The following is a 20,579-nucleotide window of genomic DNA, read 5'->3' as shown; positions in this document are numbered from 1 at the left end:
CTCCCTCACCACTGCGCAAGCGCCGCCACTTGACAGATGATCACGATGCATCACGCAGGAAAATTTAAATTAAAGAGACAAGCCGATTTATTCCCGTCCAGTCACGTGTTATTATATCAATACACACTCAAATGTATCAGTGTGCCACAATTGTCTATTTTATCAAAAGTGAGATTTAACATCAGTACGCTGTGTAATATGTATCACCACATAATGCTCCTGCTTTTATAATGCTTTGGCATTATAAAACTGCTGATAAAATCTTGTAATATTCCCTGTTTCACTTGCGATTTATGCAGTATGATTTATTCACTGGTTTCACAAGGAGCAAGGTCACCAGAAACCAATGTTAGACAATGCCTAGAAATGGCCTTGACCTTCCCATCACCTTAACCTTGATGGTAAACAACAATGCTCTTTCATTATTCACATACTATTTTGACTTCCTCATCTGCATTATTCCATTTTATCTCTCTCTATCTTCCTGAACAGACATGCCTGTGCTCACTTCGTGTCATCGCAGGTCACTCCTCAAAGTGCTGTGATCATTCATCTATCTTGCTTGTGAAAGAACTATCATTGGCCAATTCCTAACTAGCTCTCAGACAAATCTTAACGGCGGAGAGAGAGAGAGAGAGAGAGAGAGAGAGAGAAAGAAAGAAAGAAAGAAAGAAGGAAAGAGAATTGTATAGAACCAGTAAGATTATAAAAAAATGTTGACTTAGTCGTGTGATGGAACTGTTTGAGGAGAGAAAGCTCGGGAAGAGATCAGCATCTGACTCGTCTCTCCATGTGACAGACCACTATCATCAGGCCTGACTAATCCATCCTGACAGCCCTGGCAGCTGGAGCGGGCGCACTCTCCCAGGTGTCTTTGTGGTGTCTAGCATGGCTCCCACAAGCCTCCTCATCTCAGGATCCAGCCTATGGATGTATACACTGGAGAGGCACTGACCCAGTAATAACACAGTGTACCCCAAAAGGCACTTTTTAGGACTCTTCCCCTGGGCAAGGGAGCTCTGTACAATAAGTGGGAAAAAGACACCAGTACATGGTAGTCTAGTTTTTGACAGGAACAGTAGGAAAAGAGCCCCCATAGGGCCACATCGCTACAAATAGTCCAGCTTCAGCATGTCTGGCCAGTCCAGACTGCTTCCTCCTCCAAGGATCCAGCCAGGGTTGGCTCTGCGCCCAGTTCAGTTTTACCATTGTTGAGCAGATGTGATCTGAGGAGACAATCTGGGTAGGTGTCTCCTCTGTGTCTTCTGGATAAGAAAGACTCTTTCTTTCTTTCTCTCTCTCTCTCTCTCTTTCTCTGGTGGCGTTACTTCAGAAAAGGGACTGTGCTTTGCTGAAATCGACCTAGCTTTGTCTTTAACATCGAAAGGGCCACTTAAAAACTCCTCGTCGTTTTAAACGCGGTTCAAACATTTTCCCTTGCATCCTACAGCATTAGCTGAACAGTGTCTGTACGTTCTTTGAAAGGCATCCAAATGCCATCAAAACGTTATCTGTGCTGCAGTGGCCTCGTGTAATGTTGACGGAACATAAATGAGCAACATAAACGGCCGAATCACATGACACGGGACCACGCTGATGAGCAGGGGGGGGGGGGGTGATAGCAGCAGGATGTGAAGGCACAGTAAACAAATCTCCAGACATAGCAGAGTGGAGCTGTGGGCAGGGAGTCCCAGCCACCACGGAGTGTGAAGAGCAAACAGAGGTGCCGAGGGCCTGACCAGCCCTCGGCCATTATAGACCACTCATCTGCAGGGAGGGAGATAATAATTCACCACCACAGACCAAATCAGCAGGGAACAGGATTTATCAGGATTTCACAGGCACACACACACACACACACACACACACACACACACACTTGCTCCTCGTTCGACGTGATGGGGTATGTGTGGGAAGGGAGCGTTTGGTGAGTGGGCGCGCAGATATGTTGCGTCATGTGTGATGTGAGACTAGCAGAATGCTGGGGTCTCTCTGTCCTGGGAGGAAGCGGATATGGCTTGCCTGCACACACACATGCAGACACACACGTACACCAGGACAACTGCCATCTGGGGAACAAGACAAAGGCTTTGTGCGAGACACACAAAGAAGAAACACTTTCCTTAGGATTACAACCTAAATACCAAATGCCTTCACACTCATTGGGTCTAAATGTCACATTCCACTGCATCAAATATCCAAAGGCCACCTTACAGTCCTCTCATGTGAACATTGTGTGTGTGAACTAAAACCAGCTACTGAACAAAGCAGACATGAGTTGTGCTGATACCTTAAACCTGCAACACTAGCTGTCACTCGTATGACTACCTTAGGATGGCTTTAAACACTGGCTCCTCCAATATGTTTTAGTATGTGCATTACTCAGCCCTGAAAGACAGACAGAAGGATCCACGACACACCTTGAGTTCAATTCCACTGCTCCTTTGACTCTCTCCTGACTCCCCCTCATTACCTCCCACCCTGCTGCCATTTTACAGATGCCACACAGTGTGTAGAGACACGAGGCCATGTCCCCTCTGACAAGCCGCCGCGACGCTGCTTCAAGACAATCCTCTCACGAGCCATGGCCCGCTGCTCGCTCAGGCGCAGACGAGACATTAGTAGACTGCATTTGTATTCTTCTAGCACTGTTCACTCCAACCACCCCCTCCTTTTCCCTGACTCTGTCTCCTTCCCTCTCAATCTCTCTCCGTAAACCCTGACGAACTACTGTGTCCTCAGATGTAGGCTTTGGAGCACGCACTCCACATTTTAATTAAACCAGTATGCCGAGGATGAAGCTGTCTTTTACCTCCGGCATTACTCAGTCACCTGCAACTTCAAGCTACCAGAACACGACTCTGAACAACAGTACACCTGAATCCCCACTCGGAAACAGAGACTTTCAACAACACGGGGTAAAGTTCCAGAGACAGGCGTGGGACATAGATGAGCCACCCACCTCTGGTGCTTGCTCTTCAGGAAGGCAAAGCAGTTTTTGCCTGGCATGTCGGTCCCTGTGTTGGAGCGGAGGGGAGCTGTGGCCTTCATTGAGGTGTGCTGCTGTCCTTTCTGGGTCTGTAGGTCTCTGTGTCTCGAAGCTGCACAGGGTCAGTGTGTAATCTATACAGTAACCTGATCACACACACTTTTCCAGCGTCATTAAATTTACATATCTACCAGAGGAGGGGAAAATATGGACCCACATTTGGATTGTGGAGATGAACAGGCAAGAGGGTTGCAAAGGACACTTACATATTTTGGCCTTTTAAATCCATAAAAATGTATTCTATATTACTGTATAAATTACATATGTTTTGATATATATAATTTCTGTACATATATATACACAGTATATACAGTATATATATATATACATATATATGGGTTTTTAAAATATTCAGCCATTACAATTAATGGAAACTAACCACACATTTGTACCTGGCTGGGGTAGAGTATGGGAAAATATATTTTATATTTATATTTTTGTAAACAAGATCAAAATAATCTACTGCAACAATATTGTTCAGGTTCCCGCAAGCTATTTTGTATTTTCACAGATTACAAAGGATAAAAAGTTTGAAAAAGCAGGAGACATTCAGTGAGACAGGTTGTTGGTACTGTGTTAAAACAGCAGAGCCAGGAAAGAGGAAGTCAGGGTGAAAGCACACAGCACCTTTAGGTTTCATTTTTTGTTGTTTTTACCTACTGTACACATACACACACATACACTTTTATTTATGTAGGGTAGATTGGGGTGAAAATGTTCTACTGAGAAAATAAGAGAAGGCCAATGACTCTCAGGTTGAAAAATCTCATTTTTATTTGAGTTAACATTGAAAATGGGTCCCACAGATCAGAACACCATACAAGCGATGGATACAGTAGACATGTTGACATTTTTATTATAGATCTGATATGTCGTGATAGGTGCCCCTTCCTTGTCATGCAGCCCCTAGGGTTTTCCTTACACATATTCTTATATTCTTGTCATTCCTCTTCCTCCATACCAGGAGACGGTCATCTCATATGTCACCCCAAACGTCTGTTATCCTGACCAGTGACCAATGCTAGCTGTAGCTTGGTACTAAAAATAAACTTAAAGGAGCAGTATCCTAGAAGGCCTGATCACAGGGTAATCATCAGCTTAACTACCCTGGTTTTCTAGCCCCGTGTATCTTGTCTGACAAAACAGCCTCACGGGGAAATTGGTTTGTTGACAATGTAGCCTAGCTTCTAACAGCCCTTTAAAATGTATTTAATAATGCCACCATGTTTCTTCCTAGCACTTTCTCTTATCCTCCTCCCTCTGCCTCCCTCTGCCTCCCCCTGCCTCCGCCTGCCTCCTCTGTCCTCCCCAGCTTCATCTGTCTTTTCAAGGATGAATCCTGGGATAATGCGGTTCACGCCCCCTAATCTCCTCCTGCCTACACGAGCGAATCAGGAGCTGGCAGGAAATCGGTGTTGATCTCTGGTCAGGCAGGCGTAGTAGTAGAGGAGAAGAGAAGAAGAAAAGAAAGAAAGAAAAACCAAACAACCATTACATTGGCGAGCGAGGGCTACTACAGATGAGAGGGGGAGGGGGGGGTGGGGATGGGGGAGGAGAGAAGAGAGGAGGCCGTGTTGGCAGCTGATGATGACATATGCTAAGGAGGAGAGAGGAGGAGGAGGACTGAAATGTGACTACACAGTTCGACTAATTTGACCACAGCTGGCGCTGTGCCAGTCGAATCGTTCCAATCAGCAGTTACAGTGGAAGAAAAAAGAACTACAGTATTCTACAGAATACTCCAACATACCGTGGACCTCCAAACACCCACAATAATTAACACGCTAACTGTTCATTCCGGGCCATTGATCCCAATAACAGCTTGGTCCATTAATGATTCACAGTCGTGTTTCTGCAGGTTTAATGGACACTCTCCGGTGCTTCGTCAGTGTGTTTGCTGCGCCTGGTGCAGGGAGCTGTTCCCTGTGGCCGAGCGTGCTCCTGAGCAGCTGTAGATCAGATGGACGGGAGGAAGAGGCTACAGTGATAAGTGTTGTGGTGTGGTGGAGAGGTCTAGACACCAGGCTGTTTATAATTGAACAGGTGTAAAAGAAGATGGGGGTTTTAGAGTATCCCGGGAGTTCGGCCTGTCAGTGTACAATATCAGAGGGTGAGATGTTGGATTGAATCAAGTTCACGATGCGGGACTGGATGTACTTTCTCCTTGAACATTCAGGTCAACAAGAGGAAGAGTGTGTGTGTGTGGTGTGCACATGGGACATTATGTGTTATTTGAGCATTATTATTTTCAAATGATCCTATCATATTACTAAGAATACACATTCATAATAGAATGATTGCGAGTTTCCATATGATCACGTCCTTGGCTGTAGTCTGAGGAGGTACCAGTGAGTGTGAGTGTGTGTGTGCTGTAGGTGCAGGTGTGTGTGGATGTGTGTAAGCGTGTCTCTGTGAGTGTGTGTGTCTGTACAGTCCAATTATTATGTAAGCAGGGGGCATGGAGTGAAGAACGGCATCGCTTTCTGGTGTGGCTTTCAGCTTGGAGTTTTAATATCATGGTCATTAGCACCTGCTCACTGTGGGGCAGTACACGCCTCTCTCTCTCTCTCTTTCTGTCTTTCTTTCTCCCTCCCACTCTCTCTCTCTCTCTCTCTCTCTCTCTCTCTCTCTCTCTCTCTCTCTCTCTCTCTCTCTCTCTCTCTCTCTCTCTCTCTCTCTCTCTCTCTCTCTCTCTCTCTCTCTCTCTCTCTCTCTCTCTCTCTCTCTCTGTCTCGTTAGCTTGAGTGTGTGTGTCTGTGTATGTGTCTATATGCACATCAGGGTGTATGTGTGCGTGTACAGTATGCACATACTGTACTCTTCCTGTTTAGGAAGAGGATCAATTCTCTCATTCTCTCATCAAATATTCACCAGCAGCCACAGTCTCCCAGCTGCCACTGGTGCACTAGCTCTTTCTCTTACACACACAAACACACCCTCAGAGAGAGAGAGACATCCAACAGGATCTCTATTTTAGAACACTAACACACCTGCAGCATAAAGGTAAGCTTATTCAAATTCAAAACAATCCACGATACCACTCCACATTTTTACGATTGAAACCGTAGACCAGCACTCTTTACAGCACCGACACCAGAACAGTAGGGGGAACTGCACGTGAAATATACGATCATTATTCGGGCCCTCAGTATTCAACACATGCCTTATTTAGCCTGCTCCCTGTGGGGTTGTCCCTACATTTATGATTTCCAGGGATGTATCACTTCCAGCCTCCCTCTGGGCACAGGGAGCTGATAGCATACATGTTTCACAGTCCTGCATCTACATTCTATCGGTCGTAAAGCAAGAGAGGCACCACATGAACCTCCAGCCTGTTGCTTGTTTTCATCCCTGGCCGATGGTTTTGCACCATCACTGCACCTGAAGCTTTTGGCGAGTCTGCATAGAGGCCATTGCATTTGTTGTGCTTTACAACCCTGACCAGCTGTTGTGCATGTATGGTGCAAAGGTCACAGTGATGTAATGAGGAAGATAGAGGGCTATGGAGATGGATTAGGACAGAGAACAGCTCTCACGGGGATGGAAACACCATGATTACACGTAGATTAACCACATGGCTCCAACAACCACCCCCTCACTCTGTCAAAGGCACACACGCGCGCACGCACGCATTCACACACACACATCCTCACAGGAACACATCATTCACAAAGGCTTGCACGTGGACAGACTAGTAATGAGAATCTCGAAATGAGAAGTACTTTATTACTTACTGTGTATTCAGGTCTGCGTAATGAGGGTACCTCCTCATTCCCGATGATGTATAAGTGGGTAAGCCTATCCCTAAATATATGTGTGTGTGAGGATATGAGTCATCTCCTGCGCTTTTGTTGTTCTTCTACACTAGGCATCCCTAGTCTCAGGCAGAGGCAGAGGCTCGGAGGCTGGGAGGCTGGGGCTGGACAAAGGATGTGAGGTAATTTAGGGTGGAGGGTTCCCTGATAGTCCCTGAGGAGAAAGCCACACAAGCACCCCCACGTCTATCTCTCCCTGGCTTGAGTCACTCTCCCTTTCTCTTATCTCTCTCTCTCTCTCTCTCTCTCTCACTTTTTGGTTTGTTCTCTTTGTTCTTTCCCACTCCACCTGCTTTACGCTTTCCCTTTCAAATGGCTGCCATCAATAGGAAATGAGTCAGAAGATCTACACGAAGCTGCCTCTTGCTCGTTCCCTCGCTTCTGCTCTCCTCCCTCTCTCTCAGGAGTCGTGAGGCGCGTGTGTGAGGGGGGGAGACGTTGTCAGCCCACCCGATGAATAGTGGCTCATTCTTGCGTCCCCCGTGACACCCACCTCGAGCATTTTCACCCCCCTCCTACCACACACACACAAAAACACAGGGCACAATGACGCATAGCAAATAAGGACACACTGACTAACGCGTCACATATTTTTTCTCTCTCTCTCTCTCTCTCTCTCTCTCTCTCTCTCTCTCTCTCTCTCTCTCTCTCTCTCTCTCTCTCTCTCTCTCTCTCTCTCTCTCTCTCTCTCTCTCTCTCTCTCTCTCTCTCTCTCGCTCTCTATTTTTCTCTCTCTCTGTGTGTCTGTGTCTCTGTCTCTGTCTCTGTCTCTCTCTCTCTCTCTCTCTCTGTCTCTGTCTCTGTCTCTGTCTCTCTGTCTCTCTCTCTTTCTCTCTCTCACACACACACACACACACACACACACACAGAGACTGAGGTCGTGATGACCTCTAAGGCACGGGGTCACGTTGGTTTGATGGGACCGCTCAGGGAAATACTGCGCCACGGTGACAGCTGTCTCTCCCAGATATCCCCCCACATGTTTACACAGTGTGTTTATACTGGAGAGTGTTGGTTCACTGTGAATGTTTCAGACCGGGTCTGTGCAGCATCTATTTATCCTGTGTGTGTGTGTGTGTTTGTTTACAACCGTGCGTGTGCGTCAAGCGTGTACGTGCTCAATAGGATCTGCATCTGGTAACCCGGGTATTTGCTGTGATCGGATGTGAAGGTCCCTGTCCCCCTGCTGATAAGATGTGTCCCCTGTCCCACTCCACACCTCTGAGTTGGGCCTTCACCTTCATTTATCATCCCCACGCTCTGATTACATCCGTCAAGAGGAGAGGAACTGGCTGCTCTCTCCTCTCTGTTTCCCTCTTTCTACACCTCTCTCTCCCTCTTTCCCGCCATTGCAGCCAAACATGCAACAAAGGAAGAAAACATTCAATGCAAAAACTTAAACCAATGGCTCAACAGACCGCTGAGCAACAAATCTGAGATGAAGCCGAAACATGTATATGTATGTGTACACATGTACATGTATGTACACAGGCGTGATGTGAACGTACCCCATCCTCTTCCACCGTGCCTGATTGATGCGCGTGAGGAATGGGATGTAGCATTGGGGCGGTCGGGGGAGGTAGAGGCTATTTACCAGAATCAAAACAGCCATTTATTTCTCTACGTCTTTCATCTATTGTTTGAGGGTCCAGGTGGAAGGAGACACAGCGAGTGAGGGGGATGAAAGTATCAAACCTGGTGCCGCCAGGTTGGGTTCCAACTCTGTGGGAGGTGAACCTGCCGCAGTCTAGATAAGACAAACACACCGCTATCTCCGCTTGCTGTTGGCTTTCATCTACAAGTCACATACGCGCGCACGCGCGCACGCAAACACACACAGACACGCACGCAGATGAGAAACAGTGGGGCAGGGATACGTTGTGGCACCAGTTGAGGTCGTAACCTGACAGCAACTCTGATACGTGGTACTGCAGAGCCGTGGAGAGACACGCTTACACGTTGCCGGTTCTTATTATGTTGAGGATCATTGACCGCTTATGATTTCCTCGTCATCTTCGATTGCGTCATAATCCGTCTTCCCCCTCTCTCACACACACTCTCTCACACTCTTGCTCTAGCGCTCTCTCTCTCTCTCTCATGCACACACACAGACAGACACACACAAGCGCACACAGTTTTACATGTAATGAAGTGTTTTGGTGCATTGGCCACAGATGGAAACAGATTGGTGGCGCTGATGGAAAGACTCCAAGCGAAGAGAAAGCTCCGGAACGGAGCAGAAGGAAACTAAATTCAGAAAGAAAAGAAGAAAACTGAGCAGAGCAGATCAGAAAGATTTCCTCCTAGCTCCAAATGGTGCCCTTTTTCTTCAAACACTCACTGTGCTGTACCATAATTGTCTAAAACGTTGTTGGCCACGTTCAAATGAAAGCCATTCTCATTCTCAGCGTGGCTGGTGAACCAGAAGGCGGATCGGCAGCCATTTTGTACAAGCAACTCAGCCACTTGTTGGGGGCGGCCGCGTCACTGAGGTTCCACTGGCACATCACCACCACTGCTTCCACGGCCGGGCTCATAGCGGCACACACGGAGGAAGGAATGTGTTCAGGTGGGGATTGAAGGGGGTTCAAAGCTAGTTGCCATGGCAGCCAGTGGATTGGAATCAGAGGTGTGAATTCCCCTCTCAGATGCCTCCATATCCCCACAGGCACAGGTAGGTCCAACTGTAGAATTGGTGTCAGCTCCACACTGTGTCATTCACCAGCATTTTAGAGAAGCCATGCATTGTTAGTGATTATGCAGATCTATTGAGAATGATTCTATATTTTAGGATATAAGGCTGCCTGTTTGTTTCATTACCTCTGAAATGAGGTTCAGCTGTATTTGTGTGTGTGTGTGTGTGTGTGTGTGTGTGTTTGTGTGAGTATGTGTAAATGAAAAAGAGACTGTCAAAGTGAGTAATAGAAAAAGTGTTCAGTCCAGTGTGTTTGTGTGTGTGTGTGTGTGTGTGTATTTGTTGGCATGTGTGTATGTGTGTGTGTGTGTTGTTCTCAACATTATTGATGTCTGAATCCTAGAGGTGAGACCGGGGAGAGACAATACATCTTTTGAATGACAGGTATTGGCGAGAGGTGGGGAGACAACAGTTCCACTTTTGACTATCCCAGAGGGAGGACAACCAAGGGGGGTTAGTAGTTCAGGGTTCTCAGGAGTGCTAAATATTCTCTCCAAGATACTCATACATAATACACCTGAGGAACATTTGAAGTGGGTCAGATCCGAAACCACTAAACATGCTACATAGGACAATAAAGGGAACAACGTCAAACGAAAAGGAGAACAAATGGGCGCCGGCAAAATATAACACCCGTATCCACGCAAGACTGAATTAAAAGGATGTATTTTGCTTCCTTGTCAGATTGGGATGCTGTTGTCTCCCTTTAATATTCATGAGGCTGACTCCACGTTCCAGCCAATGACACGCTCGGGTGGGCTTTGAAACGTTCCCTCCTTCTTTCCCAGAGAAATGTGGTGCCTTAGATTGGTGTCAAGGAAGGTAATTATGAACTCCATCTGCGGCATCATTAGAGAGAGAGAGAGAGAGAGAGAGAGAGAGAGAGAGAGAGAGAGAGAGAGAGAGAGAGAGAAACGGAGAGGGAGACCACGAGCGAGAAACAGCGTGGCAGAGTGAGAAAGCAAGAGAGTGAGAGAGAAAGAGAGAGTGTGTGAGAGAAAGATAGGGAGAGGGAGAGAAAGCCAGAGAGAGAAAGATGAGACACATAGACAAAGATAGAGAGGGAGACTGAGGGAGAGAAAGAGAGAGCAGGGTAGGTTCAAACAGGAATACTAACCAGCCGCCTCTGTCACACGATGAAAGATGAATATAGAGGTGATACATGTACTAGACTGATACACACTGTCTGCCCTGCATACAGAGCTCCTGCAGGTGGCACTTTAATAGTACATACACTACAGCCAGCACATTTATAAAACCACACATGCTGTGATTGATACAGTTTAGACATGTTTACATAGAATATGAACAATTTCTGTCTACTGGACTTTTCAAGTGCCGTCAGTGGACATGGGACTTCAAATAGGTTAGTCGTTTGCTAAGGTTTGCCACAAGTGGACCACAACCACACACAATGCAGTTTTGAAGTGGTACTGTTGCTGTAATGTGAGGTCAGGTTAGGCTTATTTAAGCTTTTGTACACATCATTGACTCGCAGATTTTCTAAAATGACACAACGTATTTACTTTGCAAACATAGGCATTCTACAGTATGACTATCTATTCTATTGTAACAATTTACAATATGGATCCAGCTATGAGAGTAAGGGAAACACAGTGTCACAGTTCCAGTTTTAATAGTTGAAATCTAAACAGTTACCAAACACAAGTCAGAAACCTATCACTAAGAAATAATTTAGCTAGTTGTACAGAGGAGAAATGACCACTACCTGTTAACATCGAAGATTCATGATGTGATTCTCAAGCCTAGTCAGTTTTATCTTTGTTCTGAATTGAACAGGTGTCTGTTGGAGTGTCCTGTATGTGTGTGTGTGTGTGTATGTGTGTTTGTAGTCTGGGGGAGCCAAGGCCTGTTCTGTCTCTCCAGGTCAGAGTCAATGTCGTTCTTCCACAGTTCATCTCCTCCACGCGCTGAAGGTCAGGTCCTCTACTGAGAGCTAGCACCAGGGGATAGGTCTGCAGAGGAGGGGGACTATTACAGCTCAGAACGCAGCAAGGTAAAAACCCTGTTCCGATGTGTTAGTGAGAAGGGTTGCGTGTGTGTTTTTTGTGTGTCTGCTCCGCTTGAAGAGGCAGTCGCAGACCTTTCAGTTGCTGCTAACCCTGAGTGAGTGTGACCTATAGTGGGTGTTGTGCCGTCTCTCTGCTCTCTCCTCTCCCCTCAGGTGTCCAGGGTGTGTCGGGGGGCTCTGTGGGATGGCTCCCCCCTCGCCCGAGCCTTTTTCTCCCCCCCCGGGGAGGCGTACCGCCGCTTGGCTTGTGGCGCCTTGCTCTTCCTGCGCTTCTTGTCAGAGCACCACACCCTCTCGCAGTACTCCTCCACCCGCTGGGCGTCTCCATAGCCGATGAGCTGGAGGAACTCCTTGTACCACAGCTTGGAGTGAGGGCCCGGGCCTGGGGCGGGAGGGGCCCCCGGGACCCTGGAGCCGGGGCTCTCGCCGGGGCCGGGAGGGCCGGCCGGGGAGGGCTGACAGGGGGTGTCCCCGGCGTCTCCTTCCTCCTCTCCCTCCCTCGCCTGCGCGTCCCTCCGCAGCATGGCGCCCACCCTGTCCCCTGGCAGCACGCGGAGGGCCACACGCAGCAGCGTGTGCACGTAGCCGTGCTCCACCGTCTGGCACACGTACTCGCCGGCGTCTGTGGCCCGCACGCGCAGGAACAGCAGGCCGTGGGAGGTCGCCACCACGCGCTCGTCGGGTCGGACCTGGGTGGGGGGGAGAGGAGGGAGGAGAGGAGAGGAGGAGGGAGGGGGGTTGAGTGGAGGAATCGCAGCGCGCCTTTTCGTATCTCTGCTGGCCGTATCCTGTTGGCGTTCGACTTTGCGCGCGCGTGTGTGCGTGTCGGTGTCCGTATGTGTGTGCGTTGGCGTGTGTACATGTCTGTGTGAGTCTCTCCCTCCAGTTTGTGTGGATGTGTGTCTGTACATTGTCGTGTGTGTGTGTGTTTCACCTCTTCTCTGTCCGGTCCTCTCTGTATGAACCAGAGAACTCTGGCCTGCAGTGAGCGGGGTGTGCACTCCAACAGAGTACTGTTACTCTCTACCCCGAACACCAGCCTCTCCTGTGCCTTCTGCCACTGCTCCTCTACACACACACACACACACACACACACAGGGGATAACATGACAGGTAAAGAGGGGATTTACTGGAACATGACAGTCAATCCTCCTACATGTTGTATTGTCACATTTGAACACAGAGAGCCGAAGAGAGAGTTCATTTCGTGCAAGTTTGTCTCACAATTTGGCAGCGAGACAATCTCTTCTCACACGCAGACATGTATCTCCTGAGCCAAAGGCCATAGTTCAGGGTCAGGTCACATTCTATCATCCTCACTCCAGTCCACAAAGATGGTCATTATCTAAAAAAATCACTATCCCATTAACTTTCCCATTGCCTTTAAGGGACCGGAGTTTTGAGTGACAGCCATAGATCTAGGCACTCACACCAACAAATTCACACACACAACCACAGCCACAGACACACACACACCCACACAGCCACAGCCACACACACACTAACCATCAATCTGAAGCCCATTGCACAGCTGGACTGCGTTGCCATGGCGAACATCCTGGCGCCTGAATCGTCTACTGAGATTGAGAGAGGGTAGGGAGAGACAGACGGAATCAGAGATAGGAGGCAAGACAGGGCAGGGGGGTGGGGGGTGGGGGGGGGCGACAAAAAAGAGACAAACGAAGAAAGGGAACAAATATGAATACTGATTGGCATTACATAACGTATCTGTCTGGCATGTCTCTCCCAGTCTGCCTGGGCTGTGTTTGTGATGGTGGAGGAGTGGAGGGACTGTTAGATAGAGCTCCAGAGAGAGCTCCAGGCGCTGGAGAGAGTGACGGAGGTTTGACAGAGGTGCTAGGAAACATGTTAACCGTTAATATGTCACGCGCCTACACAAGGAACATGCGACGGCCCGTGAATAATTTGATGTACGATTCTGTGTGCGTTTGTTGGTGTGAGTGTTTGTGTATGTGTGTGTGTGTGTGTGTGTTTGTGTGTGTGTGTGTGTGTGTGAGGTGAGTGCGTGAGTTTGAGTGTGTTTGCGAATACGAGTGTGTGAGAGTGTGTGAGCGAGTGAATGAGTGAGTGAGCGTGCAAGTGTGTGAGTGAATGTGTGAGCGTGCAAGTGTGTGAGTGAGTGAGTGAGTGCATGTGTGTATGTGTGTGTGTGTTACCTCTTGGTATAGACTCCAGCAGGGTAGTATCTGGTGCAGGTGAGACCATCCCAGGCACAGTAGGGATCACGAGCCAGGCAGCAGTCAGCGCACTCTGACCCGTACAGATCACACTGATGCAGCTTCACCTGGGCCACACCCACCTCGGAGCCCACGTACAGCTGTTGCTGTGGAAACCACATCACCCCTACCATTAGTAAACATGCTACTTACGTAATTTCAGGGGAGTCAGATGGCTGAGTGGTGAGGGAATCGGGCTAGTAATCAGAAGGTTGCTAGTTCGATTCCCGGCTATGCCAACCAAATGACGTTGTGTCCTTGGGCAAGGCACTTCACCCTACCTGCCTCGGGGGGAATGTCCCTGTACTTACTGTAAGTCGCTCTGGATAAGAGCATCTGCTAAATGACTAAATGTAAATGTAAATTTCCTATAACGAGTATCACGATATCGTCATTGACGTGTTGTCAATATTGAGCACTGCGGTGTCACCTTGTGGCTAAACACGAGTACTGCAGTTTTACTCGTTCATCTATCCATCCATCTATTCATCCATTCATTCAATCGTTCATTCGTTCATTCTGTCTTCCTCTTTTTGTAAATGGTCTTACCCGTTTGGCTGATATTATCATCTCAGTTATTGGCACGGGAACCTGCGCCGAAAAAAACACAACAACAACGACAACACATGTCAGCTGCAGAATTCACATTTCATCGGAGGCGTCGACGTTCAGAACATCCCGTTTCAACACTGCACCACATCCGTCGAGCGGCGCCGTCACCGCTGACACCAGCAGGGGGACGGCTCCGGTGTGGTCCGTGTGACGGAGGCGTCACCTTGAACACCTGCAGCTCCTCCAGCAGCACCTCCTCCACGCTGTCCGTGTCGGAGTTGTAGATGGGGATCACTTTCAGCACCACAGAGTCTCCTGGGGGGAGGGGGGGGGGGGCAGAAAGGGAAAGGGGGGGGGGGGGGGGAGAGAAAGCAGCTGTCTCAGCACTACAAGCAGTCATCCTGTCCGGTCGAAGGCCCGGTTGTAAGCGACGCGAGCTCCCTTTCAAGACGACGCTACGCTGTTGACAACCAGTCTCCGACAACTGCTGGACTTGTTCGAGACCGTGTGTCCATAGCTCCGGGTGTTCTCCTGCCGCACCCCGTCCCTCTGCCCGTACCTGTGCCGATGTAGAGCACGTGGTAGTGCCCGTCCTGGGCCTGCACCCGGTCCACGGCGATCTGGGTCAGCCTCCTGCCCCCTGCTTCCGTCTGCAGCAGAACCGGCCGGCGATGGAGCGGGAGGACCGGCCGGTACATCACGGGGTGGGAGCGCACGAAACGCAGAACCTCATCTGGGAACTCCTTGGAAGTGGAGAACCCTCCTCCGTTCACCTTGCTGGCACACTGCAGAGAGGGAAAGAAGGGGGGGGGGGGGAAATGGGGGGGGGGGGGTGCAAAAAAAAGAGATGCACATGCCAGATAGAGGTTACTGTTCACCTCATGTGTAAAACAACAAAGCCACAAAGCAGCAGGAAAGAGACCCCTCTTTGTGTCCAGGCCGACACGGCTCCTGCCTGGGAGTCCCACGTCACGGCCCCCGTCCCCAGGTGACCTGCCGAGGGCTGCTGCGGCAGGTCTGACATTCCTCCTGGCCCGTTCACAGACACTCCCCGTCTCAAAGGGCAAACACCAACCACCGACAGACCCAGACCCCGGGCCGAGGCCCGGATGTCAAAACAACCGACCTCACGACTCTGTTCGTGTCAGGTTCACCGAAGGCTTCCGACAGGGTCAGAAAGGCTGTTTGGTTGCGGATGTAGCAGGGGGCGGATGGTGTAGCGGTGTGTGGGGGCTGCGGGACTCACAGATCCTGGGCGGGGGTAGGGGACCCGGTCCTCGTAGGGGGTCCAGTGGTGCTCCGGTCTCTCCCGGTGGGCAAACGGGCCGTTGAACGCTGCCCTGATGTCATCCATGTGGTACACGCACACCGCGTAGCCCTTAAACACAGCACTGAGAGAGAGACAGCGCGGAGGGGTTGAGGATGGAAAAGAAGAGATGGAGATCGAAGCGATTGAATCTGTTCCTGAACCTGTTTATCACTACAGCCAGAGCTGCCTCACCTAGTGGTGCTGAAGAGGCCAAATATCTCCGGATTCTTCTTATCTTTGGTCTCCAACACAAACACATCCTCTGAAGAGCCAAAAAAAAGACCATAATCAAAGGACTTTCCCGCAACAAAATCATTGTTTGTGCTGACTTGTCAGCGTACAAAAAAACAAGACAGAAACATGTCCCCAAGACCCGTCTGTGTCACCCACAAACATGGTCATACACACACACGATGCCTCACCCAGCTCGTCGAAGTGTGTGTCGATGCCGTTAAGCCCAGCCACGGAGCAGAGGAGGCGGGTCTTGAGGAAGGAGCTCCAGCGGTTCACCAGCATCCTTTGACCCCCCTGGTCATTCTGACAGAGAGAGAGAGAGAGAGGTCATGGGGGCCCTACATGACACGTGTACATTTAGAGAATATCCCCAAAATGTCTACCCATCGTAAGTCATTTGAAATGAAATGAAGTAACAATACGGAATGGACTGTGTGGTCTTACCGCACACACTCTACCAACACGGGTGTACACAGCCTTGTTGACTCCCTCGGCATTCATCCCCCGTTCGGTGAAGAAGAAATACACCTTATCGTCATCCCGATCGTCGTTGTCCGGGATGACAGCCGAACCTACGAACTTAGGCTCTGAGGAAAAAGGAATGACAGGCCTCGGGGTCAGATCGGTAAGACAGAACAGAGGGCTGCGGTGTGCTCTGCGGAGTGCTCATCCTCGCTGACCGTTGAGCTGCTGCCGGTCGTCCCTCTCCGTGCGCGTGTAGCTCTGGTTGTTGAGGCGACACAAGGCCCCGTCGTTCTCCCAGTAGTCTGTGTACAGGCCCATGTACAGCTCCCCATCTGCAACAGCAAATCATCACCTCAGAATTCCCCCCGATCGCTTCAGGACAGGTTCCTGTGTTTGACAGGTGTTGCCACTTGGTGGCAGTGTCGTTCCAAGTACGCGTCAGCCTTGAGTCATGGTAAACATGCAGTCGCAGAGGGTTTTAGCAGACCCTGGGCAGGGTTGACTACTCAAATTACGAGGCAGAAGCAGTCTGTACATGGGTCAAGCTGTTCACCACCGTGTACAAGTATGTCGAGGAGAAAGCAGAGATGGGAGAGGACGTTTTGGAGGGAGAGAAAGAGCCAGAAGCAGAGAGACTGATGAGAAGGGAATGCGAGTTGCGAGCGTGGCTGCTTACTGGAGAAGGTGGAGATACACGGGCTGTTGGGGTCATACGGACAACGTCCTCTTCCACTCTCGACGCTGCTGTCCTCCAGACCAAACTGCCTGTCCTGTGGGCCGATCACAGTCAGAACAGGGGAAACCCAAACATGCACTGTGAGCATGCACACACCATGTACGCACGCACACACTCACCCCCCCCCCACACACACACACACAAGTAGACAGAGAACATACACACACACAGATCCACGCACGCACACAAATCCCAAGACACACACACTTGAACACACACCACACACAGACACACAGACTTGAACACACAACTCCACTCAGGGTTCAAATCCTTGAATGTGAGCTCTAACAGCATCCAGACTCTCACCCCAGGCGGTGATATGAGGTCTAAGAGAGAAAACGATGGAGGGAGGAAGGAAGTCAGGGTGATAAATGAGATTGAGAGTGGAAGATGGATGAGACAAGGAGTGATGGATGACCAAATGAAGGAGTGTTGTTCTAATGTGCACAGCCACCTCTCTCCAGCTCCTGTAGAGGAAGAAACTCACTGACTTTACCGGTTTCATCTGACCATTCAGCCCAGCAGGTAACCCCCCCCCCACACACACACACGCACACACCCCTCCACAAACACACACACACACTCAGGCACGTTAACACACAGACCATTTGAGGCCAGATTTGAGTGTTAGTGACTGCCACCAGAAGAGGCATGTCTAATATTGATTAATGGGTGCCATTGGAACCCCCTGCTGAGCCACTCTGTTACCCTGCACAGCACTGTAGCCAACTGCTGGTTACCTCAAACCATCCATTACCCAAACCGCTCCTTCAAGAAGAACCAACCAGCATTGAAAATGGATTACAAAATATGTCCTGGTGCTAAAGAATCCGTTACTGTTAGAACTGAGTTAGAATAGTCTTCAGTGATGGCCTCATGGATGTCTTAGAGGAAACCTACTGACCTAGCAGTGCAATTCAAGCCATGCAAGCAAGTGTGAAGTTCTGGCTTTTTTTTTTTACAACATTCCTGTGAAATGACAGGCGTCTTCCAATGTGGTTCATGTTTTGGAGGTGTGACCGCCCTGTATGGTGGTTGGAATGTAGGGTGAACACCTCTCCCCTCTCCCTTCACTCTCATACACCAGAGACGCATCACAGATACACACGCCAAGGGAGCTGTTTAATGTGAACTGTAAGACAGCCACTCACACAAACACACACACGCACGCACACACACACACACACACACACATGAAAGAATGCACGCATGAAAGCACACATTTTTAAAACCACTCCCTCTTTCACACACACACACACACACACACACACACACACACACACACACACACACACACACACACACACACACACACAGGCACCTGACCGAAGCAAGAGTTTAAACAGAAATTCTTGCTGAGAGAGTTCTCCCTCTTGTTCTCTTCTGCTGTTGTGGTGTGTGTTCTGACATGGTTCTCCAGGGACTGTGTTGCTGTTTGCTTTTCCTGCCAGGTCTGCTCAGACACTGGATGAAGCTCAGTCAAACAAACACACTCCCTCTACACCGGAGGACTCATAAACTAACTTTCTCTCTTTCTTTCTGCCTCTCTCTCTCTCTCTCTCTCTCTCTCTCTCTCTCTCTCTCTCTCTCTCTCTCTCTCTCTCTCTCTCTCACACACACACACACACACACAAACACAAACTCTCTCACATGCACACACATGCACTCTCTTTCCCCTTACATCTCTCTGTCTCTCTCTTCACCCACACACAGACACCCTCTCTCTCTCTCTCTCTCTCTCTCTCTCTCTCTCTCTCTCACATACACATACTCTCTCTCCCTCAGACGCTCTCTGCTGCTCTCTCGTTCGTGTCCTCCCACTGCCTCTGAGGAGACACCGGTCAGCTGGAGGATGTGTTAAGTGCTTTACAGGTCATTCCAAGCACGAGGCTCGCTGATGCAGGAGAGCGAAGAGCTTGAAAGTCTCAAGTTTAAAGTCAGGGAGACACCGGATGAACTCACTGCGCCCTCCTTCGCTGACCCCCCATACACACACAGACACACAACACTAACACACACACACACACTCATACACATACCGTGCACATGTACTGTACACACACACGGGTCCACCCAGTCCCCAGCCTTACCTGACCGACGTGCCCTACGTTGACGAAGGCACACAGAGGGTTAAACGCTCCAGTCCCACACGCCAGCAAGTGGGTGTGGTTGAACTGCTGCAGAACCTTGATGTAGTTAGCACACTCAGGCTGCAGAGAGACGTGGGGGGGGGGGAGGGAGGGAGGGAGGGAGGTGATGAAGGGTTAGAAGACAGCGGAGGAAGAGGAAGACCAATTCTCACTCTTTGGATCTGTGCTGGATGGTGATTGATTGATTTTTCTCATTGAAATGCTGCATATGCAGCCGCCATGGGGATATACATGTGTGTATCGAACAAGCCATGGCGTTAGCTTGACTGTACATTTACATTTGAGCAATTTAGTCAGTGCTTTCACCCGAGGCAAGCAACACACCCATGTCATGTAACTGTGTAACTTTCCCAGGCACAGTGTTTCTGTACGTGCTGCGGTATCACTGTACCTTCTCTCTGCCTTTCATCAGACAGTCCTCTACCTGGATCTCTGTGCTGGCCCACTGGATCTGGGGAGAGGAGAGGCCAACACAAAGATAAACATGACAGTCTGACCTAATCCATCACCATATGACCCAGCCATACTGCAGGTCAGACTCTTATCCAAAGCAACGTAGGCGGGGGGGGATTTGAACCTGCGACCTCTCGATCTGTAGTGAACTGCTGTATCACTGAGCTAGACCCATTCCTTTGCAATTCCATCCGTGGAGAGGACACAAGAGGATGTGATAAAGAATGGCTCATTAACATGGTCAAACGATTGTATCCGTTTGCACTGGTGCATGGCAGTGCTGTTCATGGGTTGCTATTCCCGAAAAAGCAGTTCGAAAGTTAGAAGCTCTGCTTTGCGTCAATGCTTCATAATGCACTCCGTGACCCTGTTGAAATATTGAGGACCCCCCTCTCACCCCAACATATAAACTGTGTTTGGGTAACCTTCTGACCTAAGGTTCTAAAGGTTCAAGACGGGACACACACACACACGCGCTCACACACACCTACCTCTCTGTGGTGTGAGTCAACCCTCTCCAGGCTGAGGGAGTAGAGGGTGTTCTTGGCCCCTACATACAGCCTCTCGTGGCCCTCGTCTAGCAGCATGGTCTTGGGCTGCAGGGAGGACCCGGGCCCCTGGAACACCCACGTCCTGTTCAGCTCCCATAGCTCTGCACACGCACACGCACGCATGCACACAATGCAAGGTTAGCATCGTTTCACACAAACTACAGTCCTAAGTATGGGTGCCGCTGGAGCACCCTGCTCATGTGAGAGTGGAGGCAGCACCGTGGCCCTGGGCACACAACACAGCACATGGTTGTGATTCAGCTGTTCTCTCAGGGGATTGTACAGAGCCGCGGTTATCTCT

The 20,579-nt window shown here is 49.6% G+C and overlaps 1 protein-coding gene across 2 annotated transcripts in view; it reads right to left on the bottom strand.

The window, feature by feature from the left end:
- Positions 1-9,915: 9,915 nt before the first annotated feature.
- The window catches only part of sema3e (sema domain, immunoglobulin domain (Ig), short basic domain, secreted, (semaphorin) 3E), a 20,811-nt gene continuing 10,147 nt past the window's right edge, over positions 9,916-20,579 (bottom strand). Inside the window, exons 2-17 of one of the 2 annotated variants that reach the window (XM_062461730.1) lie at positions 20,219-20,379; positions 19,666-19,725; positions 19,215-19,334; positions 17,065-17,158; positions 16,604-16,720; positions 16,368-16,510; positions 16,112-16,226; positions 15,882-15,951; positions 15,627-15,771; positions 14,940-15,165; positions 14,604-14,695; positions 14,378-14,419; positions 13,769-13,935; positions 13,098-13,165; positions 12,526-12,659; positions 9,916-12,280 (exon numbers count right to left, since the gene is read on the bottom strand). In XM_062461730.1, the coding sequence (XP_062317714.1) occupies positions 11,741-12,280; positions 12,526-12,659; positions 13,098-13,165; positions 13,769-13,935; positions 14,378-14,419; positions 14,604-14,695; positions 14,940-15,165; positions 15,627-15,771; positions 15,882-15,951; positions 16,112-16,226; positions 16,368-16,510; positions 16,604-16,720; positions 17,065-17,158; positions 19,215-19,334; positions 19,666-19,725; positions 20,219-20,379 (2,294 nt within the window). In that variant the 3' untranslated portion in view covers positions 9,916-11,740. Of the gene's footprint in view, positions 12,281-12,525; positions 12,660-13,097; positions 13,169-13,768; positions 13,936-14,377; positions 14,420-14,603; positions 14,696-14,939; positions 15,166-15,626; positions 15,772-15,881; positions 15,952-16,111; positions 16,227-16,367; positions 16,511-16,603; positions 16,721-17,064; positions 17,159-19,214; positions 19,335-19,665; positions 19,726-20,218; positions 20,380-20,579 lie in introns of both variants that reach the window. The other variant, XM_062461729.1, reaches the window with a different exon arrangement.

The sequence above is a fragment of the Osmerus eperlanus genome, chromosome 5 (genome assembly GCF_963692335.1).
Source record: "Osmerus eperlanus chromosome 5, fOsmEpe2.1, whole genome shotgun sequence".
NCBI classification, from domain to species: Eukaryota; Metazoa; Chordata; class Actinopteri; order Osmeriformes; family Osmeridae; genus Osmerus; species Osmerus eperlanus.
The sequence above is the reverse complement of the archived record's forward strand: the minus strand, read 5'-3'. Positions and strand labels throughout refer to the sequence as shown.